The following is a 19,201-nucleotide window of genomic DNA, read 5'->3' as shown; positions in this document are numbered from 1 at the left end:
CCACCCTCCCCATGACATATCAGCTACAGTGCTGGATTTCAGGTGTGAACATAAATCCGCTCTAATAGTAGGTGCAGAAGATCACAATGGATAGATTATGCACCATGGAAACTGCCATTCCCCAAACTTTCGAGAAGTAGGGGTCCAATACTAAAATAGGACCATAAGTAATTAAGCTAAAAGGTTGAGGGAAAGGTTGTGAAAAGAACTGAAAATGATGGGTGTCCCAATAATGGCACAGTCATCAATGTAAAACCTTCACACAAGGAATAATCACAATTTGTGGTTTGATTCTAGCCTGAAGCATCACAAAGGGAGGTGGGGAGGAAGAAATCCACATGACTGTACTTTTGTTGATAAATGTTGGTATGGTGCTTCTAGTAACCAGAATTGAGTGAGAACAGACTGCACCGGCTGACGGTGTGAACAAGGAATCGCCAATATTATGTGCACACACTCAACAGGGGTCATCGATAACACAGACCACAAGGCAAAATACAAAGCCCTGAGAGCAAAACCAAATTGGATACCAAGACGTAGCAACTATCAGCGACCAGAGCAATGATGAATAGACAAATGATCACGAGCACTGTCTGAGCACGACTGCGGTCTGAGCCCCTGAGCTGCCAGTTTTATAGGACAACCGTTTGCACCGATATAGGCCAGCACAGCAGGCGTGGCCCACGCATAGCGTTGTGGTGGTGATGGCAGTGCTCACAGATACAGGAGCGCCGCCGAGTGGCTGTCATATCAAAAGTTTTCTGGAAGATGAGGAAAATTTGCATGTAGCTGACTGCATTGATACATGGCTTGGCTTTCAAGATTTTAGATCTGTTGGGCTTTCCATGACTGAAATTGGTAACTCTCTTGTTAGTTTTTTTGTCCATTCTGCAGCCACATCCTCTTCATGCAACGAGGTAAACTGGTATGGGAAACCTGGTGTTCCAGTACTGACTGCTGGGTTTTCACCTGTTCATTGATGGAAACTCATACTGAATCTTTTTACTACTAATCACTCTTTGGGAACCAGCTTTGAGGATCAATAAGTTGTGGAGTTGTCACAAAAGGAAAAACAAAGTAGTGCATTGAGTTGTTACGGTATTTGTTGCTCAATCGTGACCACTTCCTGTGCACTTCCCATACTTGGACTTGGAATTTTGTCTGCAGTTTTTCAAGCTACTAAGTTTTAATGTGAAAGGATTTCAAAATTTGTTACATATATGTACTGCATGTGTTCTTTGGTATTAACTTTGGCAACAGTTTTACACAGCCTAAATGATAAAATAGTGCAGTTTCAGTTTAGTCACTGGAAATATATGTATAATAAAACATTTATTTAAACATTCACTATCATAACCTTGTTAAAGTTTCACAATTAAATGTCACCTTCTAAATGACATAACATTCTTTTAGTTTCACATACACTTTCTTTTAACCCTAGCCGAACTACAGGACACAAGCACTTGTAAAGCACAGCTTGCTCCCACATTCCACAAAAATCCAGCCAATTTTCTTCTTATTTTATTCAGCCACCATTCTCATTAAACAATGTACTCTAAAAATAAATAAATAAATAAATAAACGAAAGAGCACACAGTATATCCACATTATTAGGACATAACTTACTTATTGTGAAAAATTATTTGGTTTCTTATATTTTTAACTTACCATAAAGGTAGCCATGTTATTTACTGGGAGATAATGGATCACAGGGATGATGAGACAAATACTTGATCTGAATATAATACCTGTATTTTTATTAAATAAAACAGAAGTGAATCAGTTATATTATATAATAACAAGAGAACACAGATATAATCCTCTTCAAAAACTCTGGATCATTCTTCTCCATTTCATCTAAGAGCATCTAGTTGGCTTTGAATAGCTTCCAGCTTCTTGTGAAATTCAAACAATTCATCATGAGTGAATTCCAATGTGATATTTTCCTTAATTTTTTCACCTTCACAATATGACAGTAAACCAAACTGAAAGGTAGCCTTTGGAATCTTCTGTTTCAGTTGAACATCCGATGCCATCTGCAGACCCAGTTTCCAACGCACGTCTTCTAGCTAAATAAGAATGACCATGTATTTCAGACACATCAAATAAAAGGAATAAACTGAACACTGGAGAAAGATTAAGATGCAAGGTGAAGCAACTTCATTATATCACATAAAATTAATATCTTAAAGACTGAAACATTCAAAGAATTAAATGCCCTAGACATTGTGTGTAAACTTATAGATTACACTAAACAGGGAATGTTTCTCATGATGACATTACTGCACAAAATAGATTTAGTTTTCTTTCAATGCCAGATCTCTACTTCTGATTACTCTCTGTCAAGAACGACTGACAATTATGGTTGATTGTGTGGCTTCCTTTCACAAACAACAGTTGGTCTTTGACTGGCAAATCTATGTAACTATATCCAGGAATTTATATATACTACGGGATAGATTGAAATCTTTGACAGTTGTATCTTCTGGAATGTAAAACATTCGTTGTGTATGAGGGAAAAGCTATACTAGAGAGTTCACAATGCAGTTTCAGAATGGTGCGAAGAACATCTTCCTAACATTACATATTTGCATCTGCACAGCCTCAGAATCAAGCATAAAATTATGTTTGATGAGAAAAATGTTGACCCCCCACATCTACAGGATATTTGTCACCAAGGAGGGCATTGAGATCAGAATGTGCATTAGGGGCAAATGTACACGGGCATTTAATAATGAGAGGCTACCCATAAACCCAAGGAGTTTCGTGTCCCTCCATTACCCACACTCATTCGTAACTGCAGAAATTTTGGAAAGGAGAGAGAATATTTTAAAATTACCATGTTTGATATAATTTATTCAGTGTGTTAAAAAATGTGTCTTGACTCAAGAACGAAATTTGACAAGTAGTATATAAAACACACTCTATCTCGATTGATTGATAATTATCCCCTTACTATGTAGTGCTAGGAATTTTTGTGTCAAGGTGTGGGACTAATACCTTTCTGCAGTTTGTTGTACAAAGGAGTGACAGAGAAAAGATTGAGGACACTCTTTTGGGACAGACCTGTCAAGGTTTTCCACCATTTTTACTGCAGAAAAGCACTGCAACCACTGTCGTAACATGGAACTGGCATAAATTTCCACAGACAATGCGTAATGCATGGTGGTGAGGGGCAGGGGGTGTGCAAGACATACAAGGATTACAAATGTCACAGTTTCTCATGTGCACTCACACTCTCAGAACTGTTAAATCTGCAGTGAGATTGAGTGTGATTTTATCTCAGATTGCCTTTTGTTTCTATGTTTTAACCACATTTGTTTCTATTTGTCTATATATGATTGCTGATAAATTCATTGCTGAACATCCTTAAACCACAAACTTGCACACACAAATCTACAGTTCTGTCAAGTCATACACAATCGTTGACATAATTTGTGATAATTCTGTAATGAATAAAAAGACATGCACCCAGATTCCATGAATGGACAAGAGCTCCCTCTTGCCCCCTATTGCACATAACTATGCTAATGCTGACAAGATCGTAAGAAGCGTATGTAGATTCCTCTGTTAGTTCAAAATGTTGGTGGTCCAGTCATAGGCTGACTACCTGTTATGAAAGGTCATCACATGAACATTAAAAGGTTAAGAACTCGCAATGATGAAGCCCCAGAAATCAGCTGTCAGTGAAACATAACAATAAATTCCAGTTTCAGATTTTAAGCTTTTTATTAAGAGTAAAGTACAATGAATATTCTAGGACAAAGAATATCAGCATGTGTCATAACATCATCTGCCTTTTTTTTTTAATTATTATTACTGATCTAGATTTCAGCTAACAGTGCATCTATCATCAGTGAATTATAGTTTATCATGCAGAATCAACATAATTATAACAACACATAATCCTATGTCCATGCCCAAGTTATACTGGAATATGTATTGTTATAATTGTGTTGAGTCTACATGACTGACTATAATGCACTAATGATAGCTGCACTGTTTGCTGAAATCTAGATCTATATTAGAAAAGACACATGATATTAGGACCAATGCTGACCTTTCTGTCCTGGATTACATCATGGTCATGGGTTACAATCATTCCCATTGAATTAAACATAATGAATATTCTAATTAGAATCCAATAGTGCATTAATTTACAGGATCCTTGTATGATCCTTTACCTCAAATGCAACTACTCCTGTCTGGAAATAAAGTTGTATAATTCTGAAAACTAATACTTTGCTGGACATATGAAACTGAAAAATAAAAACAAAAATGTTTACAGATCTCATAACTGAAATTTATCCCAACTGCATAAACTACCTTTATATCAGTTGTTAGAAACAATCTGGCAATGTTACAGCAGGTATGGTGTCCACAGCAGTTTGTTTCACATCCAATATAATATTACATCATCCAAATTTATCTTTTCAGCCTCAACAAATATCTTGTGGACAATAGTTTTACTTTACACCACAACGAAAAAGAAAGTGTGTTCACACCAAAGGGAAGTTCCCCTCTCTTTATGTTCTTTCTCTCCAGGACAAAATTGCTGGGACGTGGCTAATAAATATACAACTGCAGAAAGTAGACCATGAATGTAAGCTTCCACTATTTAAATAAATATATGGTGGCCAAAAATTAAATCCATCACTAGACACATAATTAGATCAGAGGAATAAAACTGAGGCTATGCAACTGTCTAGGTACCACATTTATTTGATTCAAGTTTCCAGGCCACAGAAGAAATGTGAAAGGGTCGTATTAATAACTGCTGTAGCAATTTCAATTATAAATGCTAGCATGCAAATATGTACGATGTTGTATGGGTGCTGTATGTCACTTTGTGGATGCTGCTGTACTTTAGTTGCTTTTGGGAAAATCGGCAACACTTGATACTAGTACTAGATGACAGTGGGTTTGTGATTCCATAATGTCCTACACAATGCTCAGTGGGAGAAATGTATGGTGATCTCACAGGTTAAGGCAACAAGTCAGCAATCTGCAGAGCATGTTGGGTGACAATTGCAGTATGATGATGCAAGTTACCCTATGAGATAACACCCCTGTGAAAAAATGGCAGCACAATTGCTTAAATCACCAGTCTGATGAACAAATTTGCTTCCAAGTTTCTTGGGATGATGATGATAGTGCCCTTGCTATCATAAGATATTGCTTCTCATATCATAACTTGGTATAGGTCCAAATTGTGTACATCACAACAGCTTGTTTCCAAGTGCTACCCTGGCCTTCTCTTGACCAACATAATATCCCCTCTCAGTAGTTGCCCACAAAGGACTGACCCTTGTCCTTGTGATAATGCCTTCCCAGAACCATTGTTGCGAACAATGGCACAATGTTGAAATCTCCATATCAAGTCCTTCCGCAATATGGCAGAGAGAAAATCCTCATCCTCATAGCCCTGTTACACAGCCTTTCTCTGTCTTCTAAGCTGCTGACACTACCTGCTTTGTCCCCTCAAAGGCACGTTCGACACGCACTGATCTCACATCACATCTGAACCATAACTAGTGGTCACACAATGTGTACTGCATTTTTATAGCAAACATGTTATGCCATGTCACAGCAACGCTACTAGTGCCAATTTTAGCTGACTAGTGCAAAAGCTGAATTACAGTCATCGTTCAGGAGTGAAAATATACCTCCCAAAATTTACACTATGTGATCAAAAGTATCTGGACACCCCCAAAAATATACGTTTCTCATATAAGGTGCATTGTGCTGCCAGGTGCTCCATTATCAGCAACCTCAGTAGTCATTAGACATTGTTAAAAAGCAGAATGGGGTGCTCCACGGAACTCATGGACTTCGAATGCGGTCAGTTGATTCGGTGTCACTTGTGTCTTACATCTGTATGCAAGATTTCCACACTCCTAAACATCCCTAGGTCCACTGCTTCCGATGTGTGATAGTGAAGTGGAAACCTGAAGGGACACGTACAGCTCACAAGCCTACAGGCTGACCTCATCAGTTGATTGACAGAGACTGCCGACAGGTGAAGAGTGTCGTAATGTGTAATAGGCAGACATCTATCCAGACCGTCACACAGAAATTCTCAACTGCATCAGGATCCACTGCAAGTATTATAACAGTTAGGCGGGAGGTAAGAAAACTTGAATTTCATGGTCAAGCAGCTGCTCATAAGCCACACATCATGCCGGTAAATGCCAAACGACACCTTGCTTGGTGTAAGGAGTGTAAACATAGGACAATTGAACAGTGGAAAAATGTTGTGTGCACAGTACACAATGTGGTGATACAAAAACAATGTGTGGTGTGACGAATCACGATACACAATGTGGCGATCCGATGGCAAGGTCTGGGTATGGTGAATTCCAGTGTGTCTAGTGCCAACAGTAAAATTCGGAAGCAGTGGTGTTATGGTGTGGTCATGTTTCATGGAGGGAGCTTGTACCCCTTGTTGTTTCGCATGGCACTATCACAGCACAGGCCTACATTGATATTTTAAGCACCTTCTTGCTTCCCACTGTTGAAGAGCAATTCGGGGATGGTGACTTCATGTTTCAACATGTTCGAGCACCTGTGGTGGAGTGGTTACATGACAATAATATCTCTGTAATGGACTGGCCTGCAAAGAGTCCTGACCTGGATCCTATAGAACACCTTAGGGATGTTTTGGAACACCAACTTCGTGCCAGGCCTCACTGACTGACATTGATACCTCTCCTCAGTGCAGCACTTTGTGAAGAATGGGCTGCCATTCCCCAAGAAACCTTCCAGCACCTGATTGAATGTATGCCTGCGAGAGTGGAATCTGTCATCAAATAATAATAATAATAATAATAATAATAAATTCTCACTGATGTTCTCCCTGACTCCTGTAGTGTGATTTTGTCAACTTTGTTGGTTTACAGTAACTAGAGAAAGTATAATGTAATTTTTTTGAGGGACATTTGTCCTCACAACGTGGTGTGCTCTCTCGTTCTGGGGCCTGATAATGATTTTTGACTTGTGCTCAATAGCACAATCATCAGTGCCATCTGGAGTCTGGGTAACCTGCTCCTCCTTTCTGATCTTCCCTAATCTCTTCATCTGTCCTCCCTGAGGAAAGAACTAACACTTCAGAAAGCTAAGGTTACTGTTTTCGCTTTTAAATGCGTAGTGGAGAAGTTGGAACTTCACCACCTGAAGGTATGTAATGACCAGCCATTCTTTCTCTCCACAAATTTATCTAAAAAAACAACTAATTGATAAATACTGAATGAAACAAACTCTGCTGCGTCAAGTGTACAGACATAAACCTTCTTGACAGTATAAAATTATGTGATGGACTGATACTCAGCTCTAGATGTTTTTCCTTTTTTGAGTTCCAGTCTAGCACATAATTTTACTTTGTAAGAACGATTAAATTAAAAGATGATATTTTATGTCTTCTGTGAAACGTATCTTCATCTGTATTCAGTTATTCCTTATATAGTTGTATGATCTCAAAAGAAAAAATATCAGGCTTTAATATTTCATCAGTGAAGTCATTAGATACAGAATACAACCTCTGATTCAACAAGAATTGGGACAAAAATTGACATTTACTTTTTAAATAAAATTACCTGGAATTGCACTTAACTAATTTATGAAATCTATTGCCACCATTATGCCACATCATTCACTGGCAATGTCGAAACAATGTGCACTCCTGACAAAGACAAAACTTCAATTCTATTTCTTCCCAAATTATTCAATTATCTCTGCTAATTAAGCATACTTGAAAACTTCACAATCATGATTCCTGGTCATTCCTGTGGCTGGACAATAATGTTGTTGTTGTTGTTGTTGTTGTCTTCAGTCCTGAGAATGGTTTGATGCAGCTCTCCATGCTACTCTATCCTGTGCAAACCTCTTCATTTCCCAGTACCTACTGCAGCCTACATCCTTCTGAATCTGCTTAGTGAATTCATCCCTTGGTCTCCCTCTACGATTTTTAACCTCCATGCTGCCCTCCAGTACTAAATCGGTGATCCCTTGATGCCTCAGAACATGTCCTACCAATCGATCCCTTCTTCTAGTCAAGTTGTGCCACAAACTCCTCTTCTCCCCAATCCTATTCAATACCTCTTCATTAGTTATATGATCTACCCATCTAATCTTCAGCATTCTTCTGTAGCACCACATTTCAAAAGCTTCTATTCTCTTCTTGTCCAAACTATTTATCGTCCATGTTTCACTTCCATACATGGCTACACTCCATACAAATACTTTCAGAAACGACTTCCTGACACTTAAATCAATACCCGATGTTAACAAATTTCTCTTCTTCAGAAACGCTTTCCTTGCCATTGGCAGTCTACATTTTATATCCTCTCTACTTCAACCATCATCAGTTATTTTGCTCCCCAAATAGCAAAACTCCTTTACTACTTTAAGTGTCTCATTTCCTAATCTAATTCCCTCAGCATCACCCGATTTTATTCGACTACATTCCATTGCCCACGTTTTTCTTTTGTTGATGTTCATCTTATATCCTCCTTTCAAGACACTGTCCATTCCGTTCAGCTGCTCTTCCGGGTCCATTGCTGTCTCTGACAGAATTACAATGTCATTGGCGAGCCTCAAAAGTTTTTATTTCTTCTCCATGGATTTTAATACCTACTCCGAACTTTTCTTTCGTTTCCTGTACTGCTTGCTCAACATACAGATTGAATAGCATTGAGGAGAGGCTACAGCCCTGTCTCACTCCCTTCCCAACCACGGCTTCCCTTTCATGCCTCTCGATTCTTATAAATGCCATCTGCTTTCTGTACAAATTGAAAATAGCCTTTCGCTCCCTGTATTTTACCCCTGCCACCTTCAGAATTTGAAAGAGAGTATTCCAGTCAATATTGTCAACAGCTTTCTCTAAGTCCACAAATGCAAGAAACAAGTCGTAGGGTCAGTTCCAACATTTCTACGGAATCCAAACTGATCTTGCCCGAGGTCGGCTTCTACCAGTTTTTCCATTTGTCTGTAAAGAATTCACGTTAGTATTTTGCAGCTGTGACTTATTAAACTGATAGTTCGGTAATTTTCACATCTGTCAACACCTGCTTTCTTTGGGATTGGAATTATTATATTCTTCTTGAAATCTGAGGGTATTTCGCCTGTCTCATACATCTTGCTCACCAGATGGTAGAGTTTTGTCAGGACTGGCTCTCCCAAGGCTGTCAGTAGTTCTAATGGAATGTTGTCTACTCCCGGGGCCTTGTTTCGACTTAGGTCTTATAGTGCTCTGTCAAACTCTTCACGCAGTATCATATCTCCCATTTCATCTTCATCTACCTCCTCTTCCATTTCCATAATATTGTCCTCAAGAACATCGCCCCTGTATAGACCGTCTATATACTCCTTCCACCTTTCTGCTTTCCCTCCTTTGCTTAGAACTGGATTTCCATCTGAGCTCTTGATATTCATACAAGTGGTTCTCTTTTCTCCAAAGGTCTCTTTAATTTTCCTGTAGGCAGTATCTATCTTACCCCTCATGAGATAAGCCTCTACATCCTTACATTCGTCCTCTAGCCATCCCTGCTTAGCCATTTTGCACTTCGTGTCGATCTCATTTTTGAGTCGTTTGTATTCCTTTTTGCCTGCTTCACTTGCTGCATTTTTGTATTTTCTCCTTTCATCAATTAAATTCAGTATCTCTTCTGTTACCCAAGGATTTCTACTAGCCCTCGTTTTTTACCTACTTGATCCTCTGCTGCCTTCACTATTTCATTCCTCAAAGCTACCCATTCTTCTTCTATTGTACTTCTTTCCCCCATTCCTGTTAATTGTTCGCTTATGCTCTCCCTGAAACTCTGTACCACCTCTGGTTTAGTCAGTTTATCCAGGTCCCATCTCCTTAAATTCCCACCTTTTTGCAGTTTCTTCCGTTTTAATCTACAGTTCATAACAATGTTACAACATGAAAAAATGTGAAGGGGAGAGAGATGGGATGTTAAGGTATATCCACATGATGCCTCTTTCATTGTGCATGATCACAGACATACGGGAATAAAAGCTCAAGCAGAAAAATTTCTGAAAAGAACACATGAACACATAGGCATTCTCGTATCCACACTTTGCCTCATTGTGCAAGCAGTCTGATACGAATCTTCTTGTTTGCTAGGGAGCTGCATTTATTGTGATGTAAAGGCGACATAAAAAGAAAACTCAAAAGCACCTGTAAGTAAAATAGTATTAAACAACAGAGGAGCAATAAATACAGAGTGATGGCAATGTTTTGTCTGCAAATTTCGGAAGGAGACTACAACAAGATTTCAGATTTTCTGCTTGGGAAACTGCAGCGATAAGGCTAGCAATAAAATGTTGTTAGCTAGTAACAGGCGACTTACACACTTGTTTGAATTATTTGTTCCTCATTTCAAAATGAAGAATTTCAGTTTTTTCAAATTTTTAACTTGTAACGTGGAATAACTGTAATTTATTATTTGATTGTTTTATACATTTTTCACTGTAGGAAATGTCTATGCTTGTAATTATAAGTGTAGTAACAAAAACCAACCGCGGGAATGCCTTGGGCTGCGGATCGGAGCCGCCAGGCGGAGAAGCCGCCGGCGGTGGAGCACGCACCACTGGGTAAACACAAGGACGAGTCAGATGACAGACCAACGACAACCAACAACCATCCGCAACGACTGACTATGACCAACACAACAAGGAAGAGATTAACAACGGAGGCTTGTAGAAACCACAACACCAAACACCAACAGTAAATCCACTCGGAACCAGAGCCAGGCAAATGTCAACAATGAGCAATGACCAAAACACAGTACCGCCGAGAGAGAGATGCAATCCAGAGCGAGTACCAAACTGACTGGACTAGGGCAGAGCGGGTCCCTACATATGAAACCGGAGGGAGCGGCTATTGGCCGCGGTCTACACGTGGTGTAGTGGTGGCGCCCTCACTGCGCGAGAGCCGCTGCGCGGAAGAGCTGCCGCGGACGCGGAGCCCTCTATGGGCTGGCCACATCCATTTGTTCTGGTGCGTGTTCGACTTCTGCAGCGGGAGGTACTAGAATAAGCATATTTTGTTCCTATACAATCTTACAATTTGTATATATTAGCAGCTATAAGTATTGTTCTAATGCACAATATGCCTTGTTTCACATTCATGCAGTTCCCTTGCAGATTGGATCAACAGAATATGAATACATAATAAAAATAAAAGTGACGCTTTTTGAATCTGAGAAATACGTAAGGACGGTTCTTAGCCATTGTGTGAAGGTTAATTTACTTTCAATGCCTCATTTGTATTTTAATTATGAAATATGATCTGCACATTAGCATTCTCGGATTAGGCAAATCTGGTAATTTCATAGATGCAAGAATCCACTCGAATGGAGGTTTTGTTTTTCAGTTTCGTATTTTCTGCATCATCACTGTGCTTCACTTCTGTTTTTAATAGTTTGTTGAGGAGCTACACATACCCCACCATTTCTTTAGTCCAGATGTCAGGCTCCTCAGTTGTTGTGCTTTTAAACCACCATAGCATAAATATTTGTCCATAGTTTTCATATAGACTTTTCACAAATTTTTGGTTTATTCTTTTTACTTTGCCTACTTTGAAACTTGCGGTATCTTATTGTCTGCAGAAATATGATCGGAGACTTTTAATGTGATATGTGACACTCAGGGAAACACATTTCGGATTTTTATTCAAATAATCTTTGTAAGTGGCATTACACAACTTTTTTCTTTGTCCGTAATCATCTATTAACTTAAGTGTGCTTCCTTTGGAGGCAACAGACATACATGCTGATAAATCGCTTTACAGCATAACCTCAATACACAGCATAATCAAACACATATGGAACCCGTCTGTCTGCCGACTGCTAAAAAGTGCAAAGATTCCCACCAAAGGCAGGTATCAATGCACTTTATGCACCTCCATTTCCAGGAAATTATGCTTGCACAAATGAACATGTGATGTTGCGCTACTGGAAATTTATGTACATGTGCAAAATTGAACACAAAAAAGGCATTGTGTGGATGGACCTTAAGGATTCTTCAAAGAGTAAAACCTCATTAACAATTGAGAAATTCTTCTGTATTAACAGTCTGAGATGACCTCCTCTCTTCTCTTTCACCGTCAACAACAAAATAGATACAGCTCTAAACTTCAGAAGCACTCGTAACGGTCATCATGCGAAAACATTTACACTCGAATATCATGCCTACCTAGCAATAGAGATGTGTCAAACCACGCAAAAGGAGAGAAACCTACAAAATTGTGCATAAAAGCCTATCCATACGGTCTTATAATCAGACTCACATAAGCTTCTTTACTTAACCTTTTGATGTAAGTAAAAAAAAAAGGTGGGGGGGCATCTTCACTCTGATACAGACCTACAGCTAATACTTACAAGATTCTGTGTGTTATGTACTCACCTGTACTGGAAAAACAGATTTCTTTCGACGTTGTTCAACTATCCCTTTTGCAGAATTCACCCAAACTTGGGCAAAGGTTTTGGCTTTCTCTTCCTTTAACCCAAGGACATCATGTAGCTGTTGCTGTAATACTGTTGGTTTCATCATATGGTATGCAGCCTGCAACATAACACAAAAATGCTTAAAACATTATTAACAGTTCACCTCAACACAGAGAGAACACAGAAAATTTGCTTTCACATGCACACTGTGGAGGTATATGTAAGAATTTCAAGCACAACTTGATACACCACCAACTGATGAAACTTACTGAAGAGAAAAGGGGAAATATATTTACTGGAAGTTGAGCACAGACAAAAATTAGAGGACATGGAAAAGGAAAGAGAAAAAAAAAAAGTTTGAAACCATGAATGGCAGGAATCAAGTGTTTGCTGCAGAAAAGGCTCCAATATAAAGCATTCTGGGGTCACTGGAAGCATCCGATTCCACCTGTCTGCTTTGACCCGTGGCATAACGAGGGTGGTGTGTGCAATATCACTATGGTGCGGTACTTCTGAGTTCGCTTGTGTTTAAAGAAGTCACGTTGTTCACTCTGGTGGTGAATGTTGACATGTTGAGTTTAACGTGTGATATTGGGTTCATTTAAGTCTTGTTTATCACTATGGTAATGTGGGTTTATTTGAATCTGAGTAATCAGTTCTACTGGAAATATTTCTTTGTTTTCAGTGAGTTGTTATGGTTATTTACTTTTGTTTATATGTTTGCTATTTCTGTTAGGGGTGATTAGTTTGGTGTTTGACACTGTGGTTTTGTGTGTGCGCACCGGCACACATGCACACACACTTATCCGCTTTTTGGAATGGCAGATGTTGATTTTTTGGCATTGTGGGCTTCGTTTGAACTGTATAGGTTGAGTGAAGTGTACAACTCCTGTTTGTTTTGTACATCATTACATTGTAAGTTGAGGTTTTTTGAATAATATTTGTTTTGGGATGATGCGGTGTTTTGTATTGTTATATATTTAGCTGGTCCTTGCCCTAAACCCCCTATTTTCCATGGTTGTCCCATTAGTTTCATTTTATTGTTGGAATGAGATTTCTTGCGTCATTTTTATTTTTATTCATGTTTATTGGCATGTGTATGCAGCGATGACATTGTCGCCTTCTGTATACACTGGAAGTAGGCATTTCCGCCATACTGATGATGTCATGGGTCGAAGCAGACAGGTGGAATTGGACGATTCCCTAACGCTGCATTCTGAATTCTGATGTTAGGGAGCAATACCAAGATATGTCATAAAATGAAGCAAGGAGCCAAGTCATAATATTATGAGTTACTACTGTGTAAATTACTGTGTTTTAGCCAAATTATGCAGTTTGTCTCTCATTCTCTGAAATAGTTTTTTAACACACAAACAAATTCAGAATGATGAACTTGACATGGTAGCTACAAAAATGCACCCACTTTTTGTACTGGTAGAATAACAAACAATTACATGGGGAAAATCCATTTGAACAGAGTTGTGACAGCAACGTCTTCAAGAAAAGCAACAATAGTGTGCATGAAAATCAAAAAATCTCACTAGGTAAAAGTAGCACATAACATTCACTTCCTGAATCTCACTCAGATTATCAGGAATAAACGTTCCAACTAAATCCACATAGGTGCACAGCAATGATGTACAGTACTGGAAATCCAAGTTGGGAGTAGAGTGGATTGCAGGAGCTCATTTAAAGGAACATCATTTTCTTTACACAAATTTCTCATCAGTTGTAGCTATGACAGAACCACAAAGCTGCTGAAAAGCATTACCAGATGCAGAAACTTCCTGGCAGATTAAAACTGTGTGCCGGACCGAGACTCGAACTCGGGACCTTTGCCTTTCGCGGGCAAGTGCTCTACCGACTGAGCTACCAAAGCACGACTCACACCCCCTCCTCACAGCTTTACTTCTACCAGTACCTCGTCTCCTACCTTCCAAACTTTACAGAAGCTCTCCCGCGAACCTTGCAGAACTAGCACTCCTGAAAGAATGCAAATAACCAACCAGAAATTTTGCTAACCAAATTGTGATTACATGGCAATTTCTAATGGAAGAGTAATCTGAATAAGTTTTCTCACAAAATGAAAGCATTTGTAGATCTATTGTTTTACTCCACCTGTAAATGGAGTAATGAAAAAACAACAAACCTCTTTACGAGCCTGGGATTATCAATTTTACCATCCTTGATATTTTGAAGCTAATCATTTTCCTGATGTACAACAATCATGTTTTAACACCTCCAGTTAAGGTTTGAGCAATTCATCTGTACAAACTATTCAGACATTATTTATCTTGTGGTGCACACTTCACCTGTATCTCAGCATACTAGTAGCGTTAATTGTCAATATGCATTACTTACTGTGCACTAACGAACTGGAAGTTTACTTCAGTATAAGTATTAGTTCTTGTAGTATTATTGTCATTAAAAAATTATACATGTGATATACAAGTCTCTAGATTTAATTTCATGAGAATGGCAGTACCCAGTTCCCCGTCTACATCAAGGGTATATTTCTAATATGGTCTCTGTATAAATACAACACGCTCATTATGAGCCCTTTATAGCTCCTTATGAACTCTGTATTTTTAGTAACTTCAGTGAAATATACTTAAAACATGAGTTAGCAATATGTGCGTGTTTTGAAAGGTGAAAGCTAAATGTATTTTGTTTCGATAGCCTCAGCACAGAGTAAAATATAAAGCAGATATGATTATGTCGCTAAATGCTTTTACTCACCTGCTGCAGAATGAGAGTGCTCGATTCTATTAAAAGTTTCAAATCATCTTTATCAAGAGCTAATGAAACTTCCAATTTTTCTTGTTCTTCTTCTGTGAAAGGCTTCTTGTCATCTGGACATTGTTGCATTACCTGCGCAATCCGACTGAGCAATAGTGGAAATTTGGATTCATCCAATCCATTTATTATGTTTGCAGCTTTGTACAGACTGTAACGAAAGATTGTCTAAGCAAGCAGAAAAAGCATTAAAAAGTAAGTGCGCCCCATCCCTTATTCGATTACAGTCGCATTAAAAGAAGGGGCCCAATACGCGTCTCTAGAATCCCTATACTGTACATAGGTTGTTTCAGGTACTAAATTTTTTACATCATTTGCGAACACCTGTGTGTCGCTGTACACTTGTAATTTCAGTTGTCACATTTACGAATTGTCAAATAATCACACAGCCCACCTGTCACTGGCTGTTATTGATGAAGCCATTATCCGAAACAAATCGCAGACATGAATATTTGTGTTAAATATTTGCCAGCTGCAAAGCCACACTGTCTTTGTAAACAAACAAGACAGTATCACTGCTGCCAATTAGTACACACAAAATGACGTAGTACGAATTTGACATTTAACTGCGTTCCTCATTGAGTGAGTACAGAAGTTTTCTTTGGATATAACCAAACAGTCAGTTCGTATGTCGAAAACATGTTATGAAGACTATCATAAGACATAGCCTGTGTTGTTATGTGTAGTGGCGGATTATGGCAGACAGCGCATGTGCAAGGCCGCAGCAAAATTTTTGGCTCCGCCTCCCACCTTCAACAAAAGTGAGTATATGTTTATCATAATTGTAAGCGAATATGAACACTGTTGTATTAAAGTTTTATGTTCAATAAAAACTGAATGTGATATAAATTTTTTTTCTTTCCATGTTCGCCGCATTTCAGAGTATAACTAGCAAGGAGGTTAGATGAAAATCTTTTTTCGAAGGAAAGACCAACGCCAGCCACAATCGTACATCGAAGCAATTCGGTGGTGAAAGCTGAAAATTTGTGGCGGCCGTGAATCCGAATCTCCCACTTAACAGGAGCGATGGCCTTTAAACGCCTCGGGCATCCGGACACGCTTCCTACCACCCCAAATTCTCAACTTGTCACACGCTAGCTGCAGGCAACGTTGCTTGAACGTGGCAGTGATACTCTTGTTTTGCAGTTTTCGGAACCATATCATTTGTCACATTATCTTTCCATGATATTCCCAAGATGCTCCGTAAGCACCGCAGGTGAAAGGTGTTGAGCTTTCGTTCCTGTTTGCCATACAAGGTCCAAGTCTCAGCTCTCTACAGGAGAGTACTCAGCACACATGACTGATAAAGAAGTATTTTTGTCGACAATGTAAGAAGTTTGTTGTCCCATGCTCGTGTGCGGAACTCGGAAAGTGATGACAGCCTTTCCTTTTCGTGTATTTATTTCGTCATCCAGGGAGAGATATTTTGTCATTATTGAACCAAGCTAGCAGAATTTATTGACTACGTTCAACAAAGAGCCGTATAGTTTGATGACAGGCGGATCTGTGTATCCTTGTGCCATGACAACCGTCTTCTTTACGTTTAGTCCTGTATTCCCTCAAAAGCTTCGGACCTTGTTGCGAAGGCAGTCACAGTGTGTGTGGCAGGGGAGTCTTTACCAACGCAGAAAAAGTCGACGTGCTCATGGTATACGTAGAATAAAGAAAGAATGCCATTCGTTCTTGTAACGTGTATGCGGCAATATATTCCTATAGACATCAATTATCTCGGCAATTATTTACTGATATCTTCAACCAGTTACGTGAAAATGGTAGTGTAACACCTGGAAAACGTAATAGAAGGAAACAAGTGACGACAGAAGAGGGGGAAATTAATGTTCTTGCTGCTATTGCAGTTGATCCGCGCGTTAGCTCTTTCGCAGTCCCACGAGAACGTGGCATGAGTAAGGCAAGTGTATTACTCATTCTCCATCGACATAGGTTCCATCCCTATCACATCTATCTCCATCAAGAAGCTGCGTGGAAACGATTATGAGAATCGTGTTAACTTCTGTTCATTGGCATTAAGACAGGACACTCAATATGTATCAGAAGCGAGCCTTGAGGATCATAGCAAAAGTAAAACTAGGAACTTCTTCCAAACCCCTATTCATTAGACACAATATTCTCACAATTTATGCCATGTATACAGGGTGTTACAAAAAGGTACGGCCAAACTTTCAGGAAACATTCCTCACACACAAAGAAAGAAAATACGTTATGTGGACATGTGCCCAGAAACGCTTACTTTCCATGTTAGAGCTCATTTTATTACTTCTCTTCAAATCACATTAATCATGGAATGGAAACACACAGCAGCAGAACGCACCAGCGTGACTTCAAACACTTTGCTACAGGAAATGCTCAAAATGTCCTCCGTTAGCGAGGATACATGCATCCACTCTCCGTCGCATGGAATCCCTGATGCGCTGATGCAGCCCTGGAGAATGGCGTATTGTATCACAGCCGTCCACAATACGAGCACGAAGAGTCTCTAAATTTGGTACCGGGGTTGCGTAGACAAGAGCTTTCAAATACCCACATAAATGAAAGTCAAGAGGGTTGAGGTCAGGAGAGCGTGGAGGCTATGGAATTGGTCCGCCTCTACCAATCCATCGGTCACCGAATCTGTTGTTGAGAAGCGTACAAACACTTCGACTGAAATGTGCAGGAGCTCCATCGTGCATGAACCACATGTTGTGTCGTACTTGTAAAGGCACATGTTCTAGCAGCACAGGTAGAGTATCCTGTATGAAATCATGATAATGTGCTCCATTGAGCGTAGGTGGAAGAACTAAAATGACACATGTCCACATAACATCTTTTCTTTATTTGTGTGTGAGGAATGTTTCCTGAAAGTTTGGCCATACCTTTTTGTAACACACTTTATACTAGAAAGTATAACGCTAATGAAAGAAGACACTAAGATCACAAAAAGAAACATGGATATTCACAACTATGAAATAAGGCATAGAAAAGATTTTCACTTGATTAACAGAAGATTAAATTTAACAGCAAAAAGCCCCTACGTCAAAGGAGCTGTTTTTAATGACTTATTACCAAATAAAGTTAAGATATTGACAGGGGATACTTTTAAAAAGCGAGCCAAGCAGTGGCTTATCCAAAAATGCCCTTATAATTGAATTTATTATGAATTACACTGTAATAAGAAATACTGTAAACTAAAAAAAATGGTAATTGTAAAAACTTTATACTTAGTCGAAAACGCATATGTATGTAAAATTACATGTTACGAGCAATAAATTGAAATTGAAATGTATCTTGTGGAGTGATATTTATCAGTCTTGACCAAAGAAACATGCACTATTGGTCTGTTGACAATCCTAGATGGCTTCATCAGGTGGAATGTCAGTGTCCATGGAGTGTAATGTTTGGTGTGGGGTATTGAACCATCAGTCCATGGGTCCATTTATCATAGGCAGAATACTGAACACACATAAGAATCACAGCCTCTTAACAGGCCATCTTCCACAGATGCAAGAAGGCGTTCTTCTACGGACTAGTAGGTACCTATGGTACCAACAAGATGGCTGACTAGGCCATAATGCACGATGTACTACAGCATGTCTACATGAATTGTTTCCAAACCGTTGGACTGGACACAGAGGATCTGTACCTTGGCTGGCCTGTTAGTGTGTTCTGCCACTGTCAGTAGTTATTTTGAACACAAACTTTGGTGGTCAGTTGTCTTGTTACTGGTCAGAACTCAGATAACTAGTGTATGCATTTGTGTCAATCTTTAGTGTGTGCTACCATAGGTATTGGTTAAGTGTCGGTATGAAAACTTTTTAAAATATCATATGTCATAAACGACTCGCATTAGTACCCAGCAACAAACTCCAGTGACATTCTAATTTACCCTGCATTTGGTTCGTTGTTGTGAATAGACATTGTTCTATTTTTTAAAAATGCATGTTTGCAAAAAAAGGACACTT

The 19,201-nt window shown here is 39.1% G+C and overlaps 1 protein-coding gene across 1 annotated transcript; it reads right to left on the bottom strand.

Annotated features, from left to right (window-relative positions):
- Positions 1-1,734: 1,734 nt before the first annotated feature.
- Positions 1,735-15,959, bottom strand: LOC124793040 (COMM domain-containing protein 10-like). Its single transcript, XM_047257990.1, has 4 exons — positions 15,640-15,959; positions 15,189-15,396; positions 12,409-12,567; positions 1,735-2,069 (listed from the first exon to the last, which is right to left on the bottom strand). The coding sequence occupies exons 1-4, from the start codon at positions 15,666-15,668 to the stop codon at positions 1,854-1,856; spliced, it is 612 nt and encodes a 203-aa protein (XP_047113946.1). The 5' UTR covers positions 15,669-15,959; the 3' UTR covers positions 1,735-1,853.
- Positions 15,960-19,201: the final 3,242 nt, after the last annotated feature.

Source organism: Schistocerca piceifrons, chromosome 1, assembly GCF_021461385.2.
Source record: "Schistocerca piceifrons isolate TAMUIC-IGC-003096 chromosome 1, iqSchPice1.1, whole genome shotgun sequence".
Taxonomy (NCBI): domain Eukaryota; kingdom Metazoa; phylum Arthropoda; class Insecta; order Orthoptera; family Acrididae; genus Schistocerca; species Schistocerca piceifrons.
Note: the sequence above shows the minus strand (reverse complement) of the source record. Positions and strands in the feature narration are given on the sequence as shown.

Bases quoted from the DNA above. Each gene is read 5' to 3' on its own strand.
- LOC124793040 (XM_047257990.1), bottom strand. From the start codon at position 15,668: ATGGCTTCATCAATAACAGCCAGTGACAG. The intron at 15,397-15,639 runs GTGGGCTGTGTG...CTTTCGTTACAG, and splicing joins TCAATAACAGCCAGTGACAG to TCTGTACAAAGCTGCAAACA. The intron at 2,070-12,408 runs GTGAGTACATAA...ATTCTTATTTAG, and splicing joins AATCTGTTTTTCCAGTACAG to CTAGAAGACGTGCGTTGGAA.